Source organism: Myxocyprinus asiaticus, chromosome 36, assembly GCF_019703515.2.
Source record: "Myxocyprinus asiaticus isolate MX2 ecotype Aquarium Trade chromosome 36, UBuf_Myxa_2, whole genome shotgun sequence".
In the NCBI taxonomy this organism is placed as follows: domain Eukaryota; kingdom Metazoa; phylum Chordata; class Actinopteri; order Cypriniformes; family Catostomidae; genus Myxocyprinus; species Myxocyprinus asiaticus.
The window spans coordinates 40,446,437-40,471,002 of NC_059379.1; the positions used below are offsets into that span (position 1 = coordinate 40,446,437).

Sequence of the window (24,566 nt, forward strand, 5' to 3'; positions counted from 1 at the left end):
GGATTGTAGTTTATTGCCTCATTTAAGAATTTAAGTACACAGTCTTGAATCTTTGGTTGCTTCTCATTTCTGGAATTGTGCATCCTCATTTCCTTTCCTTGCTTCCTTTCCTCGCTTCCTAACTCCACCCTCTTAGGAAACGAGGAAAGGATGGAAGGAAAGGAAACGAAGACAGGATTCGAAGCAAGACGCGTTTGTAAAATGAAATGTCCTGCTCTCGCATTTTTTGCGCAGCTGCAGAACCTCGCCGTGCTTGCTGTTATGTTATTGAAACTTTATTTATTTAAATATTCATAATAATCCAAATAATTCAAGATGCACTGTTGAAGTATGCAACAATTATGTTTTTTTTAAACCGCAAAGGTGAAACATGAATTAAAACTGTGCGTCAGGTGCCTCGATCAAAAAGTCTTCCGCATAGGATGCTCTGGTGTTTCTTTGCTCAAGCGATTGTGATAAGCTTCCTCCATCCTCGATCCTCACCTCCTCACGGTGCATTTAGAGAATTGATACGTCCTTCATGATGGCGGACTTCGATCGGTTTCCGGGTCACGGGCTCGAGGATGGAGGAGCGAGGAAACAAGGATGCACAATTTAGGAAATGAAAAGCACCATTTGTCTTTTTTCAAATATGTTTCTGCTTCAAATTAAAGTTTGCAATGTTGTGATTTATCTCAGGACATGATAGTTTGGTTCCAGGCTTGAGTCTTTATTCAGGAATTTTTGATGAATGTTGAAATACTAATGAGTAATTATTACTGTTTAACGTACAAGGGTCAATGACAAATAGGAGCGTCTAAGAGGAAAATGAAAAAATGCTTTAAAATCTAGTTTTAATGCTTCTGCCAAGTTCTTAGAAATGTTATGTTTGTATTCAGATTCAAATGGTTTTGAGAAACTATTACCATTTTCAAAAGAACTTTTGATTTTAAGGACATTGTCAACCATACCTCAGTGTATTTGGAAAAAAATATCATGAACAGGGTCAGAAATAAAAGTCATCAAGGAAAAAATGCCACTTAAATTCAAAAAAGTGATGGCTGTTCTCTGTTTTATATGTAACATATATTATATTAAAGGCCAACATATTGTCCCATGAAAGTTATAATTGCTCAGACAGAGAATGTACAATATGTTAATAGAAGAATTTGACTTTCTTTTCCATCATGGAAACTCTCTCTGTTTTTCACAGCGATCGAGACACAGAGTACGAGTTCAGAGGAGATTGTCCCCAGCCCACCCTCACCGCCCCCTCCTCCTCGCATCTATAAGCCCTGTTTCGTGTGTCAGGACAGGTCTTCAGGGTACCACTATGGTGTCAGTGCCTGCGAAGGCTGCAAGGTGACACACACACACACACACACACACACACACACAAACACAGCATGTGGTGGGGAATAACTAACTTTAACATGACTTTTCAGTGCTATTCTCAGAACCTGTTTTTCCAATAAAAATGTTTTTTTTTTTCAACAAGTAGTGCTGTAGCATGACAAAACCCTGTTATATACACATTGTTTAGCTCACGCTAACACAGTAATCAAACACACTCTCCTAGATGTCCTGAAAAGTCCAATTCAGTTCAGCAAATTGGTTTGTTCAAAATTTATTTAATGAGTGATTCATTTGAATTGTCACTCAATACTGTTCCCATAAGGCCCTGCACAGCACTGTACATTGTCTTCTTTGTAGCAAAATACAAATTTAGCTAAATAGGATAATTAATCATTGTTTTGATTCTGGGTTTTTAATTAAGTAATTGTATGTGTATAAATTTGATTTTCACATTAATTGAGATCATCATTGTTTATGTGCCAGATAAATACTGTTCTGAAACTTTGAGGTTGACTTGAAAAAGCCTCGTGTAAAAATCTAAAAGTTTTAACATGTTGTTAGCATGTTTTAGCACTTAGCTAGGCGTTGCTAGTATGTTTTTGCACTTCACTAGGTGTGTTAGCATGTTTTAACACTTAGCTTGACATTGCTAATATGTTTTAGCTCTTAGCTAGGTGTTGTTAGCATGTTTTAGCACTTAGCAAGGTGTTGCTAGCATGTGTTAGCATGTTGCTAGTATGTTTCTAGCATGTTTTAGCACTTAGCTAGGTGTTGTTAGCATATTGCTAGTAGGGCTGTGCCAATATTATCAAATATCAATATTTCGTGATACTTTTCCTCACAATTTTGTATTGATACTTTAGATCTCTGTATCGATATTTTTATTCAACTATTTCTGTATTCACGTCATGTCCAACAGTTCAATAAAGACGCAAACTCAGAGCGGCGTTTCTTAGTGCAGTCATTAGGCCTGTCGTGGTTATTAAATAACTGTCTGATCGCGGTTATTTGAGATAACTGCGATTATTGTGAACTTCTAATTACAATCACATTTAATACCCAATTAAGGGAATTTTAAGCGAATATATACTGTAGGCTAAATGTCGTCAACGGCGCGTTTGTGTCACAGAGCATTAAAATAGCGTGTGAAAGTGAAGAAATTAGGAAAGAAATATTTTACTTTTGCATAATATGATATATATATATAATTTCTTTATAAAAATATATATATATATGTACAGGCTAATATAAAACACAGGAGTTTCAAAACAACAGGGTGAATGAAAAACTAACCAAAAGTAAAGTTGACCAAAACGAGAGACATATTTAAATGTTAAATATGAAATATGACTATTTATATGACTGTTAATCGTGAAAGCCCTAAAACAGACAATTATCATAATCAGTTATTTGTTTGACAGTTAATTGTCATCCAAATTTCAGAATCATGACAGCCCAAGCAGTAATAGATGCTTCTGTGAGGCGCGAGAGAGACTGAAACTGAGCCCGTTTCTCTTGCTGACACGCTGGAACTCTCTCACGTGTTTAACACCAGGGGCCATGCAAAAATACTGATTTTCTAACTAACCATGATCTGTTTTAGCATGTTGCTAGCATGCTTTAATTTAGTTAATGTTAACCTGTAACTACTATTTTAACTTTACTGCTCTAAATAATGAGTATCTTGTAGCTTGGCAAAGTACATTTTCAAAATATTCCTTTAACTTGTAGTGCAGCTCACTATTACTTTACCACATGAAAAGTTTCAATCATGAGTAGTTTGTTCGTGGCTAGATTTCAAAGTTGCTTCTCTCAAACTCAGTGGTGAATTCTCATCATACTCGGTCACCTTTTTGCCTATGTATTTTTAATCGCTTTCCACTCTTAATTAATCTACAAACAAATAGAGAAAAACTAAAAGTTTATCCAGTCGAATTTATTCCCTGATGCTTACAAGCAAAGAGTGACAATTGTTTCACAAATCGCATGCCCGAAGCCGAGCTCGTTAGCCAAAGCAGCACGTGAGTCTGAGCTCCACCCCCTCAGGCCTTCAGAATTTCTACAGAATCCCTCAACAGTGCAAATGAATGTGCATCTAATGTCAGATTGTCAGATTCATCAGCCAATTAGATTGATTTATTTGTTCTTGGTGGGTGTGATCTTTAGGATATGTCCCAGTCGAGGCCTTCTAGCTGGCCTTGAGTGATGCAATCATGCTTTAAGTGATGTACGTAATTCAAGAGCGATAAGCATAAGATCAAGCTGTCTGACGAGTCGGCTGTCATCACTGCTGTTATTGCCATTGAGAAAGAGATCCTTATGGATTTAAAAACATGAGATGTTCTGCATGACCGTGTGATTGCTTAATTTATTAAACAGGAAAGGAGGACTGATTTTCACTTCAAGCAAATTGGTAAGTGCTTTTTGCATTGTTATAGCAACATCAGGAGTTTTCTAAATGTAATTTAGGCTGCTGGAGCATTCAGTGTCGGATCAAGTTTTGAAAAGTAGTGCTGCGTTCCATTCAACTCGGAAGGTCGGATTTTCCAACTTCCTATTAGGAAAAGTGCAATGGAATGCATCTTTGTCAAAATTACGACTTGTAGGCTCATGCAGAAATTCTCAACTCCAGTTTCGCCGAGATGCAGGGGCATGATGTCACACAAACATGTCGACACTCAGGGAGATATACAAAGTGATAAACATTCACTATTAAGTAATATCGATAAATGAGTTCGTTTCTACATTACGTGATATTAAAGCTTGTTCAACAAACGTCTGCAGAAACAGGTGTATAAAACATGGTAAATTATAATCTCTTTTGATAATGGTACACCTGAAGCACAAATGCTAGCGCTGCAGCATTGTTTATCAGTTGGGTTGCTAGGAGACATCTCTAATGAGAGTCAAACCACTGCTAAGTTAACAGGAGCGTTGCATCTTTGTTTCCTTAAACGTCATCTTCCGAATATCGGGGAATGGAATGCATTTATGGTCGGAGATATAAAGTAGGAATATCCCTCATCCGACTCGAATGGAACGCAGCATAACCGTGTACCCTGACGAAAAGAAATTTATTGCAAGCAATATTTAAATCGCAAATATTATTAGATAGACTTTTCCAGGTATTATAGACCTCCTTGGTAGGTTCATATGAAAAATTATGATTTTTGAATGTCTGTTCGGGAGACGTTCATTTCACAAACAGTCATGCTGCAGTTAAAATTAGGCTTGCTTGAGCATTAAGTGTCCTTTCAAGTTCTGGCTTTCATGCGTGGACGTGTTTTTAAAATGTCAATTGGTATTACTAGTTAGCTGTGCCAAATGTATGATGCCCAAAGTCACAGGGTGTCTTATTCATTGTGAAACTGTGTTTTCTTAATGGCATGAATCACACTGAAGGCCTAGACTTTAAATGCACGGCCTGCCACTGCACAAACTTGACTCATAGAGATAACATGTTAAACATCATGTGTGCAACAAAAACCAAAGCTAATATCCAGTAAAGCATTGAACATTGTTCTCTGTAGAGAAACTTTCAGCTCAATCATGTACAGAATCTCCAAGAGTTTGTTTGTTGTGTCCTGAGGCAAGGAAAGTAGATTACTGATGGTATATTACTCCCACACAAGACAAGCATTGTTAGCTGTGACGAGGACCATGCCACTCACACACACACACACACTAACAAAGAAGTATAGAAGAGTACAGTGATATTAGCATGGTTTTTTGGAGCATACATCACAATGCCATAGTCTTCCTTTAGCAGACTCAAGCCTTTCAGTCCATTGTTGGATTCCTCATCTCTTCACACTCTCGTGTTCTTCTTTCTGCTCTCAGTGTCTGACAGATTGTTGACCTTTTCACAGAAATCAATCGATCTGAATGAGGCTGATGGATGTTGAACTGCAGAAAACACACTCAATGAACCTGCTTTTCTTCTCTTTAGAAATGGTCAAACTGTCCTGATTGTGTGTTCGGTGTGTGTTTAGGGTTTCTTCAGGAGAAGTATTCAGAAGAACATGGTGTACACGTGCCACAGAGAGAAGAACTGCATCATCAACAAAGTGACCCGCAACCGCTGTCAGTACTGCCGCCTGCAGAAGTGTCTGGAAGTGGGAATGTCCAAAGAATGTGAGCCATGCTTCAAAAACACACACACACATGCAGGTTGTGGAAATTGTTGAGTGTGTTTGTGGTCAGAGACTAACACCGAACACACTCGTGAGAGAGACACAAACAGTGTGTTTATTAGTGTGTGTGTGTGTTGTGCTTCATAGAATATAAACCGAGAGAGAGGAAATGTTCAAATGCCATGTCAAATCTAATCTGTGTGTGTGTGTGTGTGTGTGTAAATACTGTATATCAGGGTGAATGTCATGAAAAAATGTCCAGATCACATTTGACCCCAGTATTAAAAAAACAAAACAAATCTTTGCAGTAATGAGAATGCGATTTTTGAATTACAGTAATTGTAGGAAAATGTGGAAAACACGTATGTTTTTGGTCTGAAATATGACTTGGACATGTTCTCAACAATTATTTGTGTCAGCGATTGTGTGTTCTGAGCTTCACTTGATGCACAAATCTCACAGATCTAAGGTCACCTCACAGGTCGCCATGGCAACACACACACACACACACACACACACACACACACACACACACCTAGTGGGCATCATGACCACCTTCACACAGATGACCCATCAGATCAGTCACAATAACACAATAACTTCCATTAATGTAATTTGAAATGCATTCACACCTCTTGACTCGCAGTACATTTTCAAGATGATGCACGGTGCCACTTTCACACTTCACTTCTGGTGAATATTGTAACGCAAAAAACATCTGTGATAAAACACACACATGCATTGATTTTTAGCATGACACAGGGTTCTCTGCCGCAGATGCATTAGACTTATCTCACTCGCTGCTGAGGAGGAGGAGAAATAGAGAGATTGTGAGAGAGGAGTAGAGTGCAAGCGAGCAAAGGGATGAAACATTGACATTTTCATCTTTTCATTGAATTTCATTTTTGTGATGGACGATCTGTCAGCCCTTTAATTTTCTCCTCTCAAATTATCCCTGTCAAGAATCTCTCTTTCTCTCTCTCACACACACGCACACACACACACACACACACACACACACACACACACACACGAGAGACATATGTGGGCATTAGGGGTTTAAAAGTGCATCGATTCATCAATCTTATGATGAAGATTTATTGCATCGGTTACATAATTTAACTAGTTTGGCATTTCCTGAAGGAAATAGCAGTTCAAAATAAAAGTGTTAAAGGAACAATTGACTGAAATATAAACATTCTGTCTGTCTTTTCTCACCATCGTGTCGTTATATGATGTTATTTTTCTATGGAACACAAAAGGCAAAAGTTTCATTTTTTAATCCTGGACATGAACATGAAGTAGACGCCAGCTTCATGGAGAGGAAGATTATAAGTGGATATAGACTTAAATATGTGCCTGTACCTCAGACTTCTAATATAGCATTCAAATCATTTGGACTATTTTATCTAGCTTTATTGGTAAATAAATAATGACAGAATGTTTAATTATTGGGTGATGTATTCTTTTACATTTGTTTTTATTCTTTGGTTCTGTGTACATGAAATGCTGCATCAGAGCCGCTTAGCCGCTTTTGTTATGACACTCGTAACGTGTGTTGTTTTCATTCAGCTGTGCACATATCAAATGCAAAAGCTTTAATATATGTAAGGAAGACAAGACCAATAACAATTCACTTTTCAAATGGTTGTAAAAAAGAAGACCAATCACAAGTCACTAGTGTTGTCAAAAGTACTGGTACTTCAGTACCAAGTCGGGACTAAAATATAAAAAAAATGTAACGATACCAGTGTTTCTGCAGTACCAGTAGTATCGAGCACCGACTAAATTCGGTACACGCATGCTATCCGACTGACACACGACTGCTTCCAAATGCTCACGCTTATTTGAGCGAGTGCTCTGTTACTGCTTTTACACTGAAATTCACAATTAATCAAATTAAAATCATGATATGTCCTAGTGTGATTATTAAACTGCGAAACGCTGCAGTCTTTGTCTGTATGAGCTTTGTGATGTAAATGAATGTATGGAGCAGACCACTCCTACACTAGAAACTCCACTGAGAATCATTCCCATTTTATGAGATTACAGAGCAGAACTTGTATTACATATTATTAAATGACAGCATTTTCCCTTTAACGATCACACTAGGCCATGTATCAAATTGTTTATCCGTCAGAGGAAGAAGGGACACTTCCGTCAAACCACACGTCAAAATAAAAGCACGATTCTAAATAAAAGCTAGGTGCCTGAAATTGAAGAAATTGCAACACAAATATATTACAACTGTATAGTTAAATATAATATTCACTGTAGTAATATTAATAATAATTATATAAGAAAATAATGAATAAATATAATAATAATGCAAATTAAGCAAGAGTGCTTTTGTACTGAATAAAAGTTTGTTAAAAAATGCAATGATATATTAAAAAGTAATTGTTTTATTTTTTACTTGTTAAATGAATTAATTTGATGAGACACAATTTTGATGATGAACTTAACTGAGACATTGAATTCTGGAGAAAAAAATAAATACATTTCAAGGAGAAAAGGATTTGTGGGAAAAATAAAACAGATTTCAGTTGGGCCCTGCTTAAAAACACTTACGCAATGCATACTTAATTGAGAAACACTAAGGAAACATGCAGTTCTTTTAATTTATTATTTACTTCGAAATGTAACTTTAAATAGTCTAAAGAAGTGTATTCAATAGCACATTACCATATTAGCAAATTTTTGCTGTGGTATCGAAATTGGTATAGAGAATAGTGAAATTTCACTGGTATTAGTACAGACTATTGAAATTTTGGTATCGTGACAGGACAACACTACAAGTCAATATGTATGTTGAGTATATAGGTGTTTCTTCAATTTCAGGCACTTTTCATGTCCCAGGGGTTCAGGGGTGTGATTGAAGAACATGCTTGAGATGAAATATGAGACAAAACAAAGAAAAATCAAGGGAAATGTTACTTGAGAGCAGAAGATTTTTATTTATCAATCAAGCTGTAATTCTGACAAGTTATTCAAAGAGTGTGAAAATATTTAATTGTGTGTAATACTTAATAATTAATCATTGTTAGCTATGAAATTATCATTAGCAAGTAGGGATGCCGCGGTGTGAAATTACTGTCTGAGAAAAAAATCACGGTTAACCGGTTTTACGATTATTTGCTATTTTTCTTATTATACAACAGCACGGATGCAAAACATGCATAACATATAACAAATAAACGTCTTTGTGGACATATTTCTGATGGATTTGTGGACACTTAGGGCAGCCTACAATAAGAATACTGATAAATACACAAAAAACAAATAGGAGCTATATAATAAGAGACACTCCAATCTAGGGCACGACACCGCTTTTGAGCATCCCAAGATCAGTGATTTGCTTCAGTGTAACCGGAGTGCTCTAAAAGTGTGTAAATGCAAGATTATTGTGAGTGCACAACATGTAGCCTAGTTCAAAGCAATCTGTTGTCTGTCAGACACCCCAACATAAAGAATCGCAACAAACTCTATAAAATTGCTTTCCACAACACCTTACAAATAAACCTGTGGACTATGGATAATAATGGGAACATTGCTCACAGCAGGCAATTTAAAGTCTGATAATGACTTAAATACTCACATTTATTGTTGAACGCGATGAATTCGTACATAAGCAATGCTTTAAATAATGAGGATGAAAAGACGCAACTTTTCAAAGTTTACTTGCTGACAGTAACTACAAGCAATGCACCGCGATCTGTCAGCATGCTTAAACATTACAAAAAGTGGCATCTTTTAATTCATCACTTTGAAATCACCAAAGCTAAAATATTAAACTTCTGTCTGCATAATTTACATCCGTCGTATTCAGTCAGTCATTTAAATGCTCCCTAACAGCCAATTTAAGTCGCATTTTTGGTGGATATGAGTCTGGTTAATCGAATTACATTTTGTAGTTTGTGTGTTTAAGCCCCAGTTTCACGTGAATTGAACGTTTACGTTCAGTCCGCGACTCCTGGCTAAGCACCACGCAGCCACAATCTGTAACCATAGCAACAGCTCCAGAACCCACACAGGCACAAGAGTTTTTTTCATTTAGGCTTACAAAATCTTATGAATAACTATTTTATATTGTATATTTATACATTATGTACTGTATATATTATTTTTGCTACGTCTAAATAAAGAATTTAATGGTTTTAACCATGGATTCTAAATTCTTGCAGTTAAATTAACCGTGACATTTTTAATCGTAGTTAATAGTGAAACAGTATAATCGCAGCAGTCCTATTAGCAAGACAAACGAGTCTGTAATTTTATTTGAAAGACATTAAAAATGCAATTTTAGCATCATTTCCAGTACAGAATTATATTAAACACGATACAGAATCTGAGATGTGCTGGAAATTAATTTTCATGACATAAATCTTTAGGTTACTGACGTAACCCGGTTCTCAGATAACAGGAGTGAGGTATCTCACTATGGGTAATGCCTCGGGTGTGACCAAATTCTGGAAGCATCAATAACACCCAGTGAGATACCTCACTCCTGTTATCAGAGAACCGGAGTTACGTGAGTAACCTAAAGTTCTCTTTCTAACATTTGATAGAAAGCATCTCCGCGATGCTGCTCGGTGAGCTCACAGTTGCCATGACAGAACCCAAATTCAAGAACACAGAAGCAGTTCACCAAAACGTGTCACTTCATTGTGTTAATCCTCTTGCCGTAGAGGTAGAAGCTATAACAGCTTGCAGAAAAAACGCAAACCCACCTCTATGCACTGGTTCATGCCACCCGGAGAAAACAGTATAATACAGCAGAAAATAAATTTACTTTGACAGTGAATATATTGCAAAAAGAACAGCTGCATTCTGCAACATACAGTTGAAGTCAGAAGTTTACATACACTTAGGTTGAAGTCATTAAAACTAATTTTTTAACCACTCCACAGATTTAATATTAGCAAACTACAGTTTTGGCAAGTCGTTTAGGACATCTACTTTGTGCATGACATGAGTCATTTTTCCATCAATTGTTTACAGACAGATTGTTTCACTTTTAATTGACTATATCACAATTCCAGTGGGTCAGAAGTTTACATACACTAAGTTAACTCTGCCTTTAAGCAGCTTGGAAAATTCCAGAAAATTATGTCAAGCCTTTAGACAATTAGCCAATTAGCTTCTGATAGGAGGTGTACTGAACTGGAGGTGTACCTGTGGATGTATTTTAAGGCCTACCTTCAAACTCAGTTCCTCTTTGCTTGACATCATGGGAAAACCAAAAGAAATCAGCCAAGACCTCAGAAAAAAAATTGTGGACCTCCACAAGTCTGGTTCATCCTTGAGCAATTTCCAAACACCTGAAGGTACCACATTCATCTGTACAAACAATAGTACGCAAGTATAAACACCATGGGACCACGCAACCATCATACCGCTCAGGAAGGAGACGAATTCTGTCTCCTAGAGATGAACGTAGTTTGGTGTGAAATGTGCAAATCAATCCAAGAACAACAGCAAAGGACCTTGTGAAGATGCTGCAGGAAACAGGTAGACAAGTATCTATATCCACAGTAAAACAAGTCCTATATCGTCATAACCTGAAAGGCTGCTCAGCAAGGAAGAAACCACTGCTCCCAAACCACCATTAAAAAGCCAGACTACAGTTTGCAAGTGCACATGGGGACAAAGATCTTAAGTGGATATATTGAGGCAACATCTCAAGATGTCAGCCAGGAATGTTTTTTTTTTTTTTTTTTTTTTTTTTTAATTAACATTTTTATTGATTCATAAATATATAAAAAAAACAAAACAACATATATACACTGAATCAATATTTAACCCCTCCTAATACCCCAAACCCACCCTAACCCCCAACGAACACCCCTGTGGTCACAAATAGATACACACACACACACGCACACACACACACAAAAAATAATCATGTATAATTAAAACAAATCATCTCTCTCCCCAGCCCCTCCCCAAGAGTCCCCCAAAAACACCAAGTAATTACCCCACTTCCTTTCTAACAAATTCTGAACCCCCAGCCTTCTGCTTGACATTCCTTCATAAGCAGCCACTCTCCCCATCTCTGCACCCCACTCTGGAAATGAGTGCCCTATCTGACTTCCAACCCCTTAAAATAATTTGCCTGCCCACCATAATGCTGGTCAGAACCCAGTTTTTTATGTGTTTATCCCCAAAATGTATGACGCCCCATCACCCAAAATACAAAGTCTGAGGCAGAGCGAAATTCGAGTGCTTAAAACATCACACAAAAAAACTCTGAACTTTCAACCAAAATTCCTGAATCTTAATACACCCCCAAAAAGCATGGGTTGTGTCTCCATTTTCTGACTTGCATCGCCAACAGGCGGGTGTGTCTTTAAGACCAAGCCTATACAATCTAGAGGTGGTTCAATAGAATCTATGTAAAATCTTAAATTGCATAAGGCACACCCTTGCATAAGGCCAGACTTGACATTTTTTAGAATCCTAGCCCACACTCCCTCCTCCTATACCAAGTTTAAATCTTTCTCCCATAATCTCTTGAGAGAAGTTGAAGCTCCATCCCCCAGACTCTGAATTAGCAGGGAGTAATACACTGATGCCTCATGACCTTTTCCGAAGGCCGTAATTACTTCTCCCAAAGTATCTGCTGCTTTGGGGGGGGGGGGTGCCACTCCCAAAAACAATACAGAGCAGGTGGCACAGCTATAAATACCTATAGAACTGAGATCTGGGAATCCCAAAATGTTGAACCAAATTTTCAAAAGATCTCAGCACTCCACTCTCATATAGGTCACCGAGTGTATTAACCCCCCTCCCAATCCACTCTGACCAGCAAAAAGGGGACTTATTAATACATAATTTAGGGTTCTGTCATATGCTTGAGGCAACATTTAAATAAATGTCCGAATGAAACACTTTGGACACTTTTGTCCATACCGAGTGCTAATGCAAGATAACGGGGGGTAATTTAACTTTTCCAAATAGTTTGATAGACAGGCTTTGCAGTGGCAAAATAGGGGCAAGAACTTCCCATTCAATACAAAACCAGGGAGGGGCTCTATCAGGTGGAAGCGCCAGTGAGCCAAATGTCTGAGACCAAATGCATAATAATAAAACCAAATTTTGGGTAGGCGTAGTCCACCTTGTAATCTAGGACGCTTACCATTCCAATTGAAGGACTTTGCTATGCTATCAAATTGCTTGAAGTAAGAGAGGAGGACATCTATAGGGAGAGATTGTAACAGGTAGTTAAATTTTGGAATACAATTCATTTTTATAACATTAACCTTCCCAATCATAGATAAATGTAATGAAGCCCACCTGCCCACGTCATTTGAAAACCTTATTATTAAACTTGTGTCATTGTTGGCAGAGGCTTTTCATTCTTTAATGATTCTGTTTAAACTTCTAACAAAAGTGGAGCCAGTTCTGTAGCATAAGATTTAAAAAATTCAGTGGCAAAACCATCTGACCCCAGAGCCTTGCCTGTAGGCAAGGCCTTAATTACCTCTTCGAGCTCCTCTAAGGTAATCTCAGAATCAAGATAATTTTTTTGCTCAGTTTAAGGAGTTCTAATGGTTCCACAAAATTTCTAATATCTTCATCAGTAGACAAAGACGTGAAACTGTAAAGATCAAGATATAATTCTTTAAAGCATTATATCAATGGCCGAGGTAAAAATTTCACCACCAGCAGATTTCACTGAGGGAATGGTAGAAAAAGACTCTCTCTGCTTTATATATCTAGCCAAAAGCTTCCCTGCTTTGTCCCATGACTCGTCTTTCCCTGAATAGCCAAAACTCCACCTTCCGCGACAAAATAGTATTATATCTGTATTTCAAACGGGTCAATTCTCTGAGGCCATCAGACAACATTCGGCGCTTCAGCTCTGCCTCGGCACTTTTAATATTCCCTTCCAACTCCACGAGCTCTCATGCTTTGGATTTTTTGATGAATGAGGCATACTGTATGATCCGACCCCTAATAACCACCTTAAGTGCCTCCCAAGCCATGCCCACTGAGGATACTGAGGACCAGTTGGTCTCAATATAAACTTTGATTTCAGCCTTTAACATTTGTTGAAAATCAGGATTTTGCAAAAGGGATACATTAAAGCACCAACTATATGATTTATTTTTCTCCATATCTGGCAACATCTCTAAACTCACCAGGACGTGATCTGAGACTAAGGTGTTTCCAATTGAGCAATCAACAACAGATGAAATGAGGGACTACTATTCTAGAATAAATCTTATGTACTGATGAAAAAATTTATAGTCCCTACCAGATGGGTTCAAAAGTCTTCAAATATCTGTAAGACCAAGATTTTTACACATCCTTTGAAGTGTCAATGTTGCTCTAGGGGGCTTACACACTTTTGCTTCACTATGATCAAGGACTGAGTCCATCAATAGATTAAAGTCCAATATTATATCATGAGGGGTGCCAGCGGCTTGCAACATCCCTTCAAGATCTATATAAAAAAGCCTCATCAGCATTAGGTGCGTAAATATTAGTCATAATCAACCTTTGCCCCTGAATTTCTGCTAAAACAATAATGACTCTTCCTAATTTATCTTTAATCTGTTTGAGACATTTGAATTGTAGATGTTTACTTATCAATGTAATGACTCCCCTGCTCTTACTTGAGCCAGCACTAAAGAAAAAATGTCCACCCCATATCTTCCCAAATCTTTCAGCTTCTTGCGGGGAAAGATGCGTTTCTTGAAGAAACACTATATCATATTTCTTATGTTTAAGAAAAGAAATAACCTTCCTTCTTTTTATGGGGTGACCCAACCCATTCAAATTCCACGTGGAGAGAGACAGTCTACTCATATTAACATTTGACATTTTGACATATTAGAAAAAATGTATTGTGTCAAAAATTAATTGTGTCAAAAATAAAATGATAAAGACCACATTCCAACATTAGTGCCACAGTCAGATCCCGACCTTCCCCCTAAACCAAACAAACAGAAAAAAGAAAAACGTGTGCATTAACCCCGCGCACGACAGTGCCAACCGGCGTCCATCCCTCTAAACTCAAACAGTCCATGTATGCCTGCGAGAATCCCCACAACAACTAAACTGCCTAATTTTACTGCTCAAGTCCAGTGTTCCTGTAAAAATTTTGTGAGACAGAGTTTCATTAAAGCAAATAACCTCTCCAGTAAAAAAACATACTCCAGCCACTAGGCGGAACCAACACAAAAAGAAACAAAAAGGCGCCCAGCTTCCTCAGATAATGGAGTGTATGCTCAGTGAGTCAATTCACTTCGAGGCCACATGAAAATCACTAACTGGTTTACTCACCCAATTGTCTCTATGAAAGACAATGCTTGTTGTGGGCATGTAAATATTTTGCGGCCATCCTTAGTATCTATTCTCAATTTGGCCAGAAACATCAGTGCAAAAGCAATCCTCCGTCGATGCAAGAGATTCTTGAAGGAGTGTTACTTCACAAAACAAACTCCAGCCACTAGGCGGAACCAACACAAAAAAAAAAAAAAAAATCGTGCCCAGTCTCCTCAGACAGTTGAGTGTATACTCAGTGAGTCAGTTCACTCGAGGGCCACATGAAAATAACCAAATGGCTCACTCACCCCATTGTCTCTATGAAAGACAGTGCTTGTTGTGGGCATGTAAATATTTTGCGACCATCCTTAGTATCTATTCTCAGTTTGACCGGAAACATCAGTGCAAAAGCGATCTTCCGTTGATGAAAGAGTTTCTTGCATTCCTTGAATCGATCACGTTTCTCTCTTGTCAAATTCGCGAAGTCTGGGAACAAGAAAGTGCTGTGATTCTTCCAAGAGAGCTTTCCTTTGCTCGTCGCCTCACGCAACACGAGATCTTTATCGGATGATCTCAGAAATTTGGCCAGAATTGATCGGGACCTCTGGACTCTGTGAGCTGGCTCGATTTCCAGCATATGGCCTGTTATGTCTAGCAGACTCGGGAAGAACTCGTCTAGGAATTTCACCATAGCTCTGCCTTCATGCTCAGGAATTCCAACAATTCAAACATTGTTTCACAGGCTAAAGGTCTTCCAGCTTTTCCAAAACGCATTCCAAATCTACTTTGGTCACTAGCGGATTAGCAGCTAATTCCCTCTCCGATGACTCTAGATAATCGATCCATCTCTCGACGTCCCCGATTCTTGTAACCAACTCAGAATTTCGTTTCCATCTCAGTAATCGATCGGCGTATTACAGCAAGATCCTCTAAGTCAGCAACAACTTTCGTCAACATCACAGACATGCTCGCCAGTTGGCGTTGAATTTCTCCCACCGCACCGTCCAAACCAAGTCCCTGGTCTGCAGGCCTGTCAGAGGTATCAGCTTGAGCACGTGAGTGTCTTTTTAATATCTCCAGAGCCCAAGGATTTTGAATTCTTTGCCATGTTGAATTCATAGAACAGTTATGTAGCAGGGTGTATCGAATCTCATCGGTTTATGACATAAAAATAATTAAAAACTAGCAAAGTGCACAGAGTTTGCCAGTTACACGTCCGACTCTCGCATGGAGTCACGTGACTCCCCAGCCAGGAACTTAAAGCTCGGTCGCAAATGGGTCTTCCCAATGGAAAAAGACCCCAAGTATACCTCAAGTCGTGGCAAAATGGCTTAAGGACAACAAAGTCAAGATATTGAAGTGGCCATCACAAAGCCCTGACCTCAATCCAATTGAAAATTTGTGGGCAGAACTGAAAAAGAATGTGCGAGCAAGGAGGCCTACAAACCTGACTCAGTTACACCAGTTCAGTCTGGAGGAATGGGTCGAAATTCCAGCAACTTATTGTGAGAAGCTTGTGGAAGGCTACCCAAAACATCTGACCCAAGTTAAACAATTTAAAGGCAATGCTACCAAAAACTAACAAAGTGTATGTAAACTTCTGACCCACTGGGAATGTGATAAAAGAAATAAAAGCTGAAATAAATAATTCTCTCTACTATTATTCTGACATTTCACATTCTTAAAATAAAGTAATGATTCTAACTGACCTAAGACAGGGAATGTTTTCTACGATTAAATGTCAGGAATTGTGAAAAACTGAGTTTAAATGTATTTGTCTAAGGTGTATGTAAACTTCTGACTTCAACAGTACCTGAACGGCTCACCTGATGAACTGTTAAGCGACCACTTCTTACGTGTCCTGCTGAGGATAGCTTCCAAAGATCTTCATGGGGCAGAGAACGAGAATTAAGTAGGCACCTATGACGGTGGTTTATACAGGGAGGTGGGACTCCCTCATCACTACTGTGATTGGTCTGTAAACTAACAGACTGGGTGCTATTGGTGCTTCTAAGATTGGCCACGCCCGAGGCGTTACCCATAGTGAGACACCGAACGAATGTTAGAAAGAGAACTGCTGTGATGTACACACACTGCTGGACATTGTTAGAAGACAAGTTAAATAAACTAGTGAGAGTGTAAAAATGATGTTTTAACGAGACTTTACTTTCTAGAAGTCCAAAGTGATGAAAGTGGTAAAAGTTGAAGAAACGCATACATTTATAACAGAACCGCACACTTACAATGCCTTGCTATGGCCAAGCGCTCATGTGTGTGTTTGTGTTATTGCGCCGTGTATGTTTCTAGCATTATTGTCTGAATTTCTGTGTGTAAAAATCCCATTTCCAGACACAGATGCATGAAATAGTCCTAATCCTCAAGAAAAACATCTATCTTCCGCTCTCTCTCGCTGCAGCTCCGCCAGTGGCTCTTGTGCATGAGTGATGGCGTGGCCGGGATTATAGTTCTTTAATGACTTAATTAAATTGTGTTTTGTGGCTTATGATCACTGTGCCAATCTTTCATAGGGCCTAATGCATGTATGTGAAGATCGGCCACTTTTATGAGGGGTGCAGTGAAGGTCCGAGCGCACCTTCAGAGAAAATAATGTGGCGCCATTATAGTGTGTGTGTCATATAATGTGATTAGATTAGATGTGGGTGTAATGAAACCTGTGGTGATTAATCAGCATTATGAATGATTTCACCCTCATTCATCACAACACAAACACACACGCGCAGAGAGAGAGAGAGAGAGAGAGAGACCTCGTTTACATCCATCTCAGGTGATCCGTTCACAAGTGGACAGCGCTCAATAAACCGGTGTAAACGGGGTCCAAAACATTTTCTGATCTGATCATTGAAACCACTTATACTCATGTGACCTCACTGAATTTTTAATAATGTAAACACAATGTAAAATCAAGTCATTTATTTTCTAGAAATACTCCAAAAAAAGCTGTATGCTCTCTAGCTTCACACCCGTCCTTCCTTCTGACATATAGAAGTGATCCCACAATAAAAGTCATCAGTCCATACACTCATAATCAAACCTATACTAGATCTATAAATCAACATTTCACAATTCATAATCAACCCAACAATTGAATTAAGGAAAATCTTCAATGTCTGCAGCATAACATGACATGTGTTGTGTGTCTGTGTAGCGGTGAGGAATGACAGGAACAAGAAGAAGAAGGAGGAGAAGAAGCAGGAGTGCACAGAGAGCTACACGCTGAGTCCAGACACCGAGCAGATGATTGACAGAGTCAGAAAAGCTCATCAAGAGACCTTCCCTTCGCTCTGTCAACTTGGCAAATACACCACCGTGAGTTTATTTCAGTTTATATCATATATACAGTATACATCAGAAACTAGAGATTCACATAGATTGTGCTGGAGATATTTAATTATTAACCTCCTGAGACCCGAGCGTGACTGCTGTGTGTATTTTCCATTTCCCTTTTTGATTTGTAACTAGTAGCACCTAATAAACAAGCAACAAAATAAATAAATTCAAGCATGTATTTCCTAAAAATTAATGTCCACATATGTGAACAGCGGGACTAAGTTGTGACATTTTTAATAATACCAAGCTATAGAAAGTCTGATTTTTTTCATCAAATATTTTATTATGTGTCCAGGAGTGTTGATTATTCATGTTTTTGAGATGTTATAGACATTACAGCTGATTTTCTGTAAAGCTGAATTAATAATTCTGATTAAAAGTAATGCATCATCCAATCACTGCCAACTATATTAAAATAAAATAAAACATTATAAATTCTGAATCTGTGTACTGATTATTATTGTCTCATGTCTGTCAAACATGTTGAGTGATCCAAACATCATCTGCAGCCTGAAACTGAACTTTTGATTGGATTTTAAGAGTGAGTGCACTTAGCTGCATAGAGACCTATAGGATGCTCCCTTGCTCCCTATTTAGTGAATGACTTAACCTCCAGTGTGCTGTCTGTCTGCACTGATCTCAGAACAGTTAGAAATGCACCTTATTTTCATCCTAACTCCATATAAAGCCTCTGAAAGCAACATTTTTCAGCTTTTGCATGAACACATTTATTCTCAATGTGAAAATACACATTAAATATATAAGAATGCATTTATTAATGTTAATGAATAGAACCGTATTGTACAGTGATAACAAAATCAAATATAACAACATTTATATTAAAATGAAGAGAAATGACCCACAGATGTGTTAATGTTGAAAAATATTCAAAATAACTAACATGTTTTTTCATCTTTTGAGGGAATAATGTCCCATTTTCCACATATGTGGACATGATGTTTATCAGCGCGCTGACACGTAAAAAATGAACGGATTATTTAAAGCGGCATATCAACCGAAACTAGAAACGTTACTCTTTACAACCAAACCGGTTTCAATAAAAAAATGTAAAGAGGTTTCTTACCAGAGGCACTTTTGTTGGCGCTGTGCCCATAGGAGCGCTTCATGGAAATTTATGTCATGCTGTTGTGTCACGTGATGTGATGCGGCAGAATTTTAGTCTTGTGAACAGTATTCAGTCAGTTTTAATTTATTTAAATTATGCGTTGTATATAGCAAAGCCAAAATACAACATCCACACATGTGGACACGGGGGCGCACGAGATTAAAGCAGCGTTGTTAGTATCATAATCATTTTCAAATCATAATTGATCCTGTTTAATTTCTTAAAACACTTTTCTGTTCTTATTGTTAGTTATTTCTAGGGATGCACCGATCCGATACCTGGATCGGTATCGGCTCCGATACTGACGTTTTTAAATGGATCGGGTATCGGTCCGACGAGCCCGATCCAAATCCGATACTGTGTGTTAGTCATGTTCATTACTGTCAAGCTCCAAAAATGACATAAAAGAACCATAAAAACACCATTAAAGCAGTTCATTTGACTTGTGCATTTTATTCAAAGCCATTTGAAGACGTGCGAAAGCTCTGTGAATCAAAAAAGGCTGTATTTAATAAGTAAATAGTATTTTATATTTTATAATAATATAGTATGCATGTGCAGTGCTAGCACGTTAGTGAGTGGTGCTGGTCTGTTGAGACACACATAAGCACACACAGCCCTGGGTGATTAACTCACGGGTATTTTTAGCCATCACGTAGTGCGCAATCTCAGATGTAGATACTCAATATTTCAGTTCACTTATAATACGCATTTAGAACGGCACCGGAGGTGCATTTTACCAGAATTTGAATAAGAAGCGAATTAAACTACTGTGAACTTCCCTACAGACAGACACATACAGGACTTCCTGGAGAGTTCAGAATGTCAAAATAAAAGCGTGAGGGTTTAAAAAGTGCACAATTAAAATATATTACTGTTGTATTTAAAAGTCAATAATAATAATATTAATAACAATTTATTATTATTGTCATCATTAATATTGTTTACAATTTATAATAATATTTAAGTTGAATGGGTTCCAAAAAAATAACTGTGAATGAAAAGTGGACTGATGTCTTACAACTAAATTGAACCAAAAAAGAGATCTGAATCCCCCCCCCCCCCCCAAAAAAAAAAACACACACACTGGTTTCTTTTCTACTGAAGACTGAAATTATTGTTAATTTTGCTGCTACATTATCCAGTATACTAGTTAATAATAAAGTGTTTCTTAATAAGCTATACATTTATATTGAAATAATGTGTATTTAGAGGTTTGTGTTTCTTTACATATTAAAGAGTACTCCCAATTAGTTCCACACAATAATGTAAAGATATTCTAAACTGATTATGCAAAAAAACAACACTGGTATCGGATCGGTATCGGCCGATACTGAGATTTCCGATATCGGAATCGGAAGAGAAAAAGTGGCATTCCTAGTTATTTCAAAGAAGAAAAAAGTTTGTCTTTGTTTTCTCAGAAAAATCCTTCTGAATCAACTTTCCTTTTCAGCTGACATGACAAATCCCTTTTATTTTCAAAAGTTTGATTCTCTGATTCATTTGCATCACTTAAAATGTTCACTGGAGTCTCTGTGTAACATTTTTCAAATAATTTAATGTTTTAGTAATAAATAAAGATTTTGGATTTTCCAGCTCAGCTACACGTGTAATTGATTATTGTCCAGACACACATTCATCAATGTCCACTTACTGATTTTTTTACTTTGTATTGTCAATGAGACGAGCCAATCAAAATAAAGGATTTTTACTTTTTACATCAGAAGAAGTGCCTTGGATTATTTTTGTATAAATAGCAATATTTACCTGCACAGATTATACTATGTGTTGTTATAGTGGTGCATATGAATGCAAATGATGAAATATTCTTCCTTGTATTTATTTAGTAAAAAACAAAAGAATATGATCACCACGATTATTTCAGACTGGATTTTTACTGTATTTTATTTTGAATCTACTCTGCACCAATAGCCAAGTTGGTTGAAATGATGGTTTCTCTGACTGAAAACAAAAAATGACATAAACATTGAGATGTACTGTATATGAAATTGGCAAAATTGTTTTTGAATTACAAGTAATAACAAGTGAATTGCAAGTACTGTGCTAATTTGGCTCCGCAACCTATTGAAACTTGATTTGTGAGGATGTCCTCTTTGTTTTGATGTCGTATCTGTTTTAATAAGCTGACACTGACTGATCAATGCTTTAATTAGTCTGTTTGTCAATAATGGCTATCCCAGAACCCTCTGTGCTGATCCGGCCGCTGTGTTTGCGAGCACAGCTAAAGTTCAGAGTTCATTATTCATGCTGCTATTAAACATTTACAGTAGTGTTCTCGTATAGCTGAACGCTGTCTGTCTCTGTGTATAGAGTAACAGTTCGGAGCACCGTGTGTCCCTGGATGTGGATTTGTGGGATAAGTTCAGCGAGCTCTCCACTAAGTGCATCATAAAGACGGTGGAGTTCGCCAAGCAGCTGCCGGGATTCACCACGCTCACCATCGCAGATCAGATCACGCTGCTCAAGGCCGCCTGCCTCGACATACTGGTGAGAACAACACCGAACCTGTCCACGAGTCTCATTTGTCATTTTTGCATTCATAAGGGTGCTAATCAACACCACTTTACAGCCATGATGCACCCTCAATGCCCCTTTTGCAAAGCCCATGCTGGAACACACCTCACACATTTTTGTTTGATTTAGGCTTAAAACAATTTTCAGTGTGGTAAGTAAATTTAATTCAACACACAGTATATTCTCTTAAAAGAGGTATTGGTGCAAGCCAGTATACAGTAACAAAATATTCATTGAAATTATCAACACTATGATATAATTCAGCACTGATGATATAAAAATGATATTATCAAAACGGGGCTAGTTGTCACACTTTTTACTCCACTGAATACTTCTCAGGGTAGGTTTATTTATGAAAGTCAGTTTCTGCATAGCCTCATAAGTCTTCTTTTGAAAATGTTTGCCCAGGAAAAAAAGGGACATACTTTGAACTTTGATGACAACTTGCCCCAATTGCGGAGCATGTTGTCATAGTTGAAGCTGCCATTAAGAGTAGCTTTCTACTCCAAAAAAACAACCAGAACAAAATCTGCACCTTTCTTTAAATCTACGCCTGCATTAAACAGACTATTACAGGCTCTTCAGCTAACTTTAAAAAGTGAAACAGTTATGAGACACAAAACGGTTAATGAAACAACAACAATGGAAAAGGTAATGTACAAAAATATCAAAACATTGTTTTAGCCAACAAATATCGTAATTAATAAATTAAAGAAAAAATAAATGTAAGACCTTTAAATCACTTGTGACAACATGCCCAGCATGGCTTTCATTAAAAAAAAAAACCTTTTCAGTGAAAATCTGCCTTCATAATATATTTGAGCCTTGCCTTAATGTATGGTTTGATTATGTTTGCTTGTTTACCCAAGAGCTAGAAATACTGATATTAGATATATTCTTATAGATATACTGTATATTAGAATTTACAAAAGAATATTCTAATTTAACAGGGTTTTGAAATAGATGTTTGAGACCAACATACTACACTTCTGCTAGAGAAAACACACATTTGCTCAGTTGGACTTTTGACTTCAAATCTTATTGTTACTGAGACATACTTTGTGACAACTTCCCTGTGTGACAACTAGCCCTGGTCTCACCTATAATCAATAATAATCGGGCCAGTTATATGTAATAATATTTATTGGTCAGTGGCGCCATCAAGTGGTCAGATATTGCTCTGTAAAGACCGCAAATCCACGTATCAGACTGCTCATCCTGGTATTGTGAGTCTCCTGGTATTCCTGTTTCTCGGCTCACGGTGCGATCTCAATCATTTCAGCTCAAATCAATGTTTCAAATGCATTTATTTATTTATATGGCAAGTAGTCTTGTAATAAGATACACAACCTGCGATGGTGAGCGTGGTGAATCCCGGCAGCTGCTTGGCGAACTCCACCGTCTTTATGATGCACTTAGTGGAGAGCTCGCTGAACTTATCCCACAAATCCACATCCAGGGACACGCGGTGCTCTGAACTGTTACTCTATACACAGACATTTTATAATCAGTGAACGTCTGACTGTTCATTGTGTATCTTATTACAAGACTACTTGCCAAATAAATAAATAAATGCATATGAAACATTGATTTGAGTTGAAATGATTGAGGCTCCGTACTCACGCCACTCCACATTTAACTCGAGTTGTCTATCTGGTAGCTTTGTCCCCGTCTGTAATTCTGGCTACCTTTGTTGTGGTAAGTGATGATAATCAGTCCCTTTTTGTTTTGTCCACACCCCTCTGATGGCATACACACAGCACATGTACACGATGGCAAACTACCTCCTCATACCAACTCTGCGCACACCTAACTTCTTCAATCCACACCTTCAAAACCTACACCTGGCACACTTTAACGGGCGGACATTTTATACTGACTCACCTTCATTATGGCTTGGGGGTGGATCCTTAAAGTGGCAGGGCACATTTTCACTCTGCCACAATATAATATAAAAGAGTTATTCATAAGTTTTTGCAAGCCTAAATGTGAAAACTCTTGTTCCTGTGTTGGTTCTGGAGCTGTTAGTATGATTACAGATGGTGTCCGTGTGGTGCTTAGCCAGGTGTCGTGGACTAAACGGCTGAAATGTGGTGCAGCTCAGAAAGTGAATGACGGCCCAAATCTGGTACAGATATTTTTTTTTTGCCAGAACTGAACCAAAACAGTGCCATACATGGGCCTTATATGTAATTCTTGTTTGGCTGAGTTCTGTTAAGGCCTAACAACCCGTATGTGACCCATATGTGGCTGATAGACTAAATGCCAGTATTCTCCCAGAATTTAACCAGAAGAACACCAAGCCTACTCAATACTTTAATTTACTGCATAGTAAATAAAATATAAACCACTAAATTAAATCACAATCTTTTTTATTTGAAGTAAAAAAAAAAAAACATTTTAAACATTACAGAAGTGTGTTGATGTTGGTAATAACATTGGAAGTTATAATTGTCTAATGCATGATATAAGCATACTTACAATCATTTTTATTTTTCATTTAAGATAATGTTAAACATAACACTTGAAAAGTATATTAAAGTTGGTAATCTTGTCTTTTTCACTCACAACCTGTTAGGAAGAAAATAGAATTAGATAGAAGTAATAGAATTAGTCACATATCAGACACTCTTTATTAGTGGTCAAACAGTATGGGTTTTTTAGTGGCCGATGTCAATGCCGATATCCAGAGAGCAGGGTGGCTGATACAATGCTGATATATCACACAATTTAATATAGTAAATAACATAAACATAAAATTGCTAAAAAAAATGAATAAACTCTTATTTAGCACTATATTTACTCAGTTTCACACA

The 24,566-nt window shown here is 37.6% G+C and overlaps 1 protein-coding gene across 2 annotated transcripts in view; it reads left to right on the forward strand.

Annotated features, from left to right (window-relative positions):
- Positions 1–24,566, forward strand: part of LOC127427123 (retinoic acid receptor alpha-A) — a 267,816-nt gene that overhangs the window by 227,156 nt on the left and 16,094 nt on the right. For both annotated transcript variants that reach the window (XM_051674514.1, XM_051674515.1), the window contains 4 exons: positions 1,193–1,341; positions 5,328–5,469; positions 17,908–18,068; positions 21,547–21,723. In XM_051674514.1, the coding sequence (XP_051530474.1) occupies positions 1,193–1,341; positions 5,328–5,469; positions 17,908–18,068; positions 21,547–21,723 (629 nt within the window). The remainder of the gene's footprint in view (positions 1–1,192; positions 1,342–5,327; positions 5,470–17,907; positions 18,069–21,546; positions 21,724–24,566) is intronic.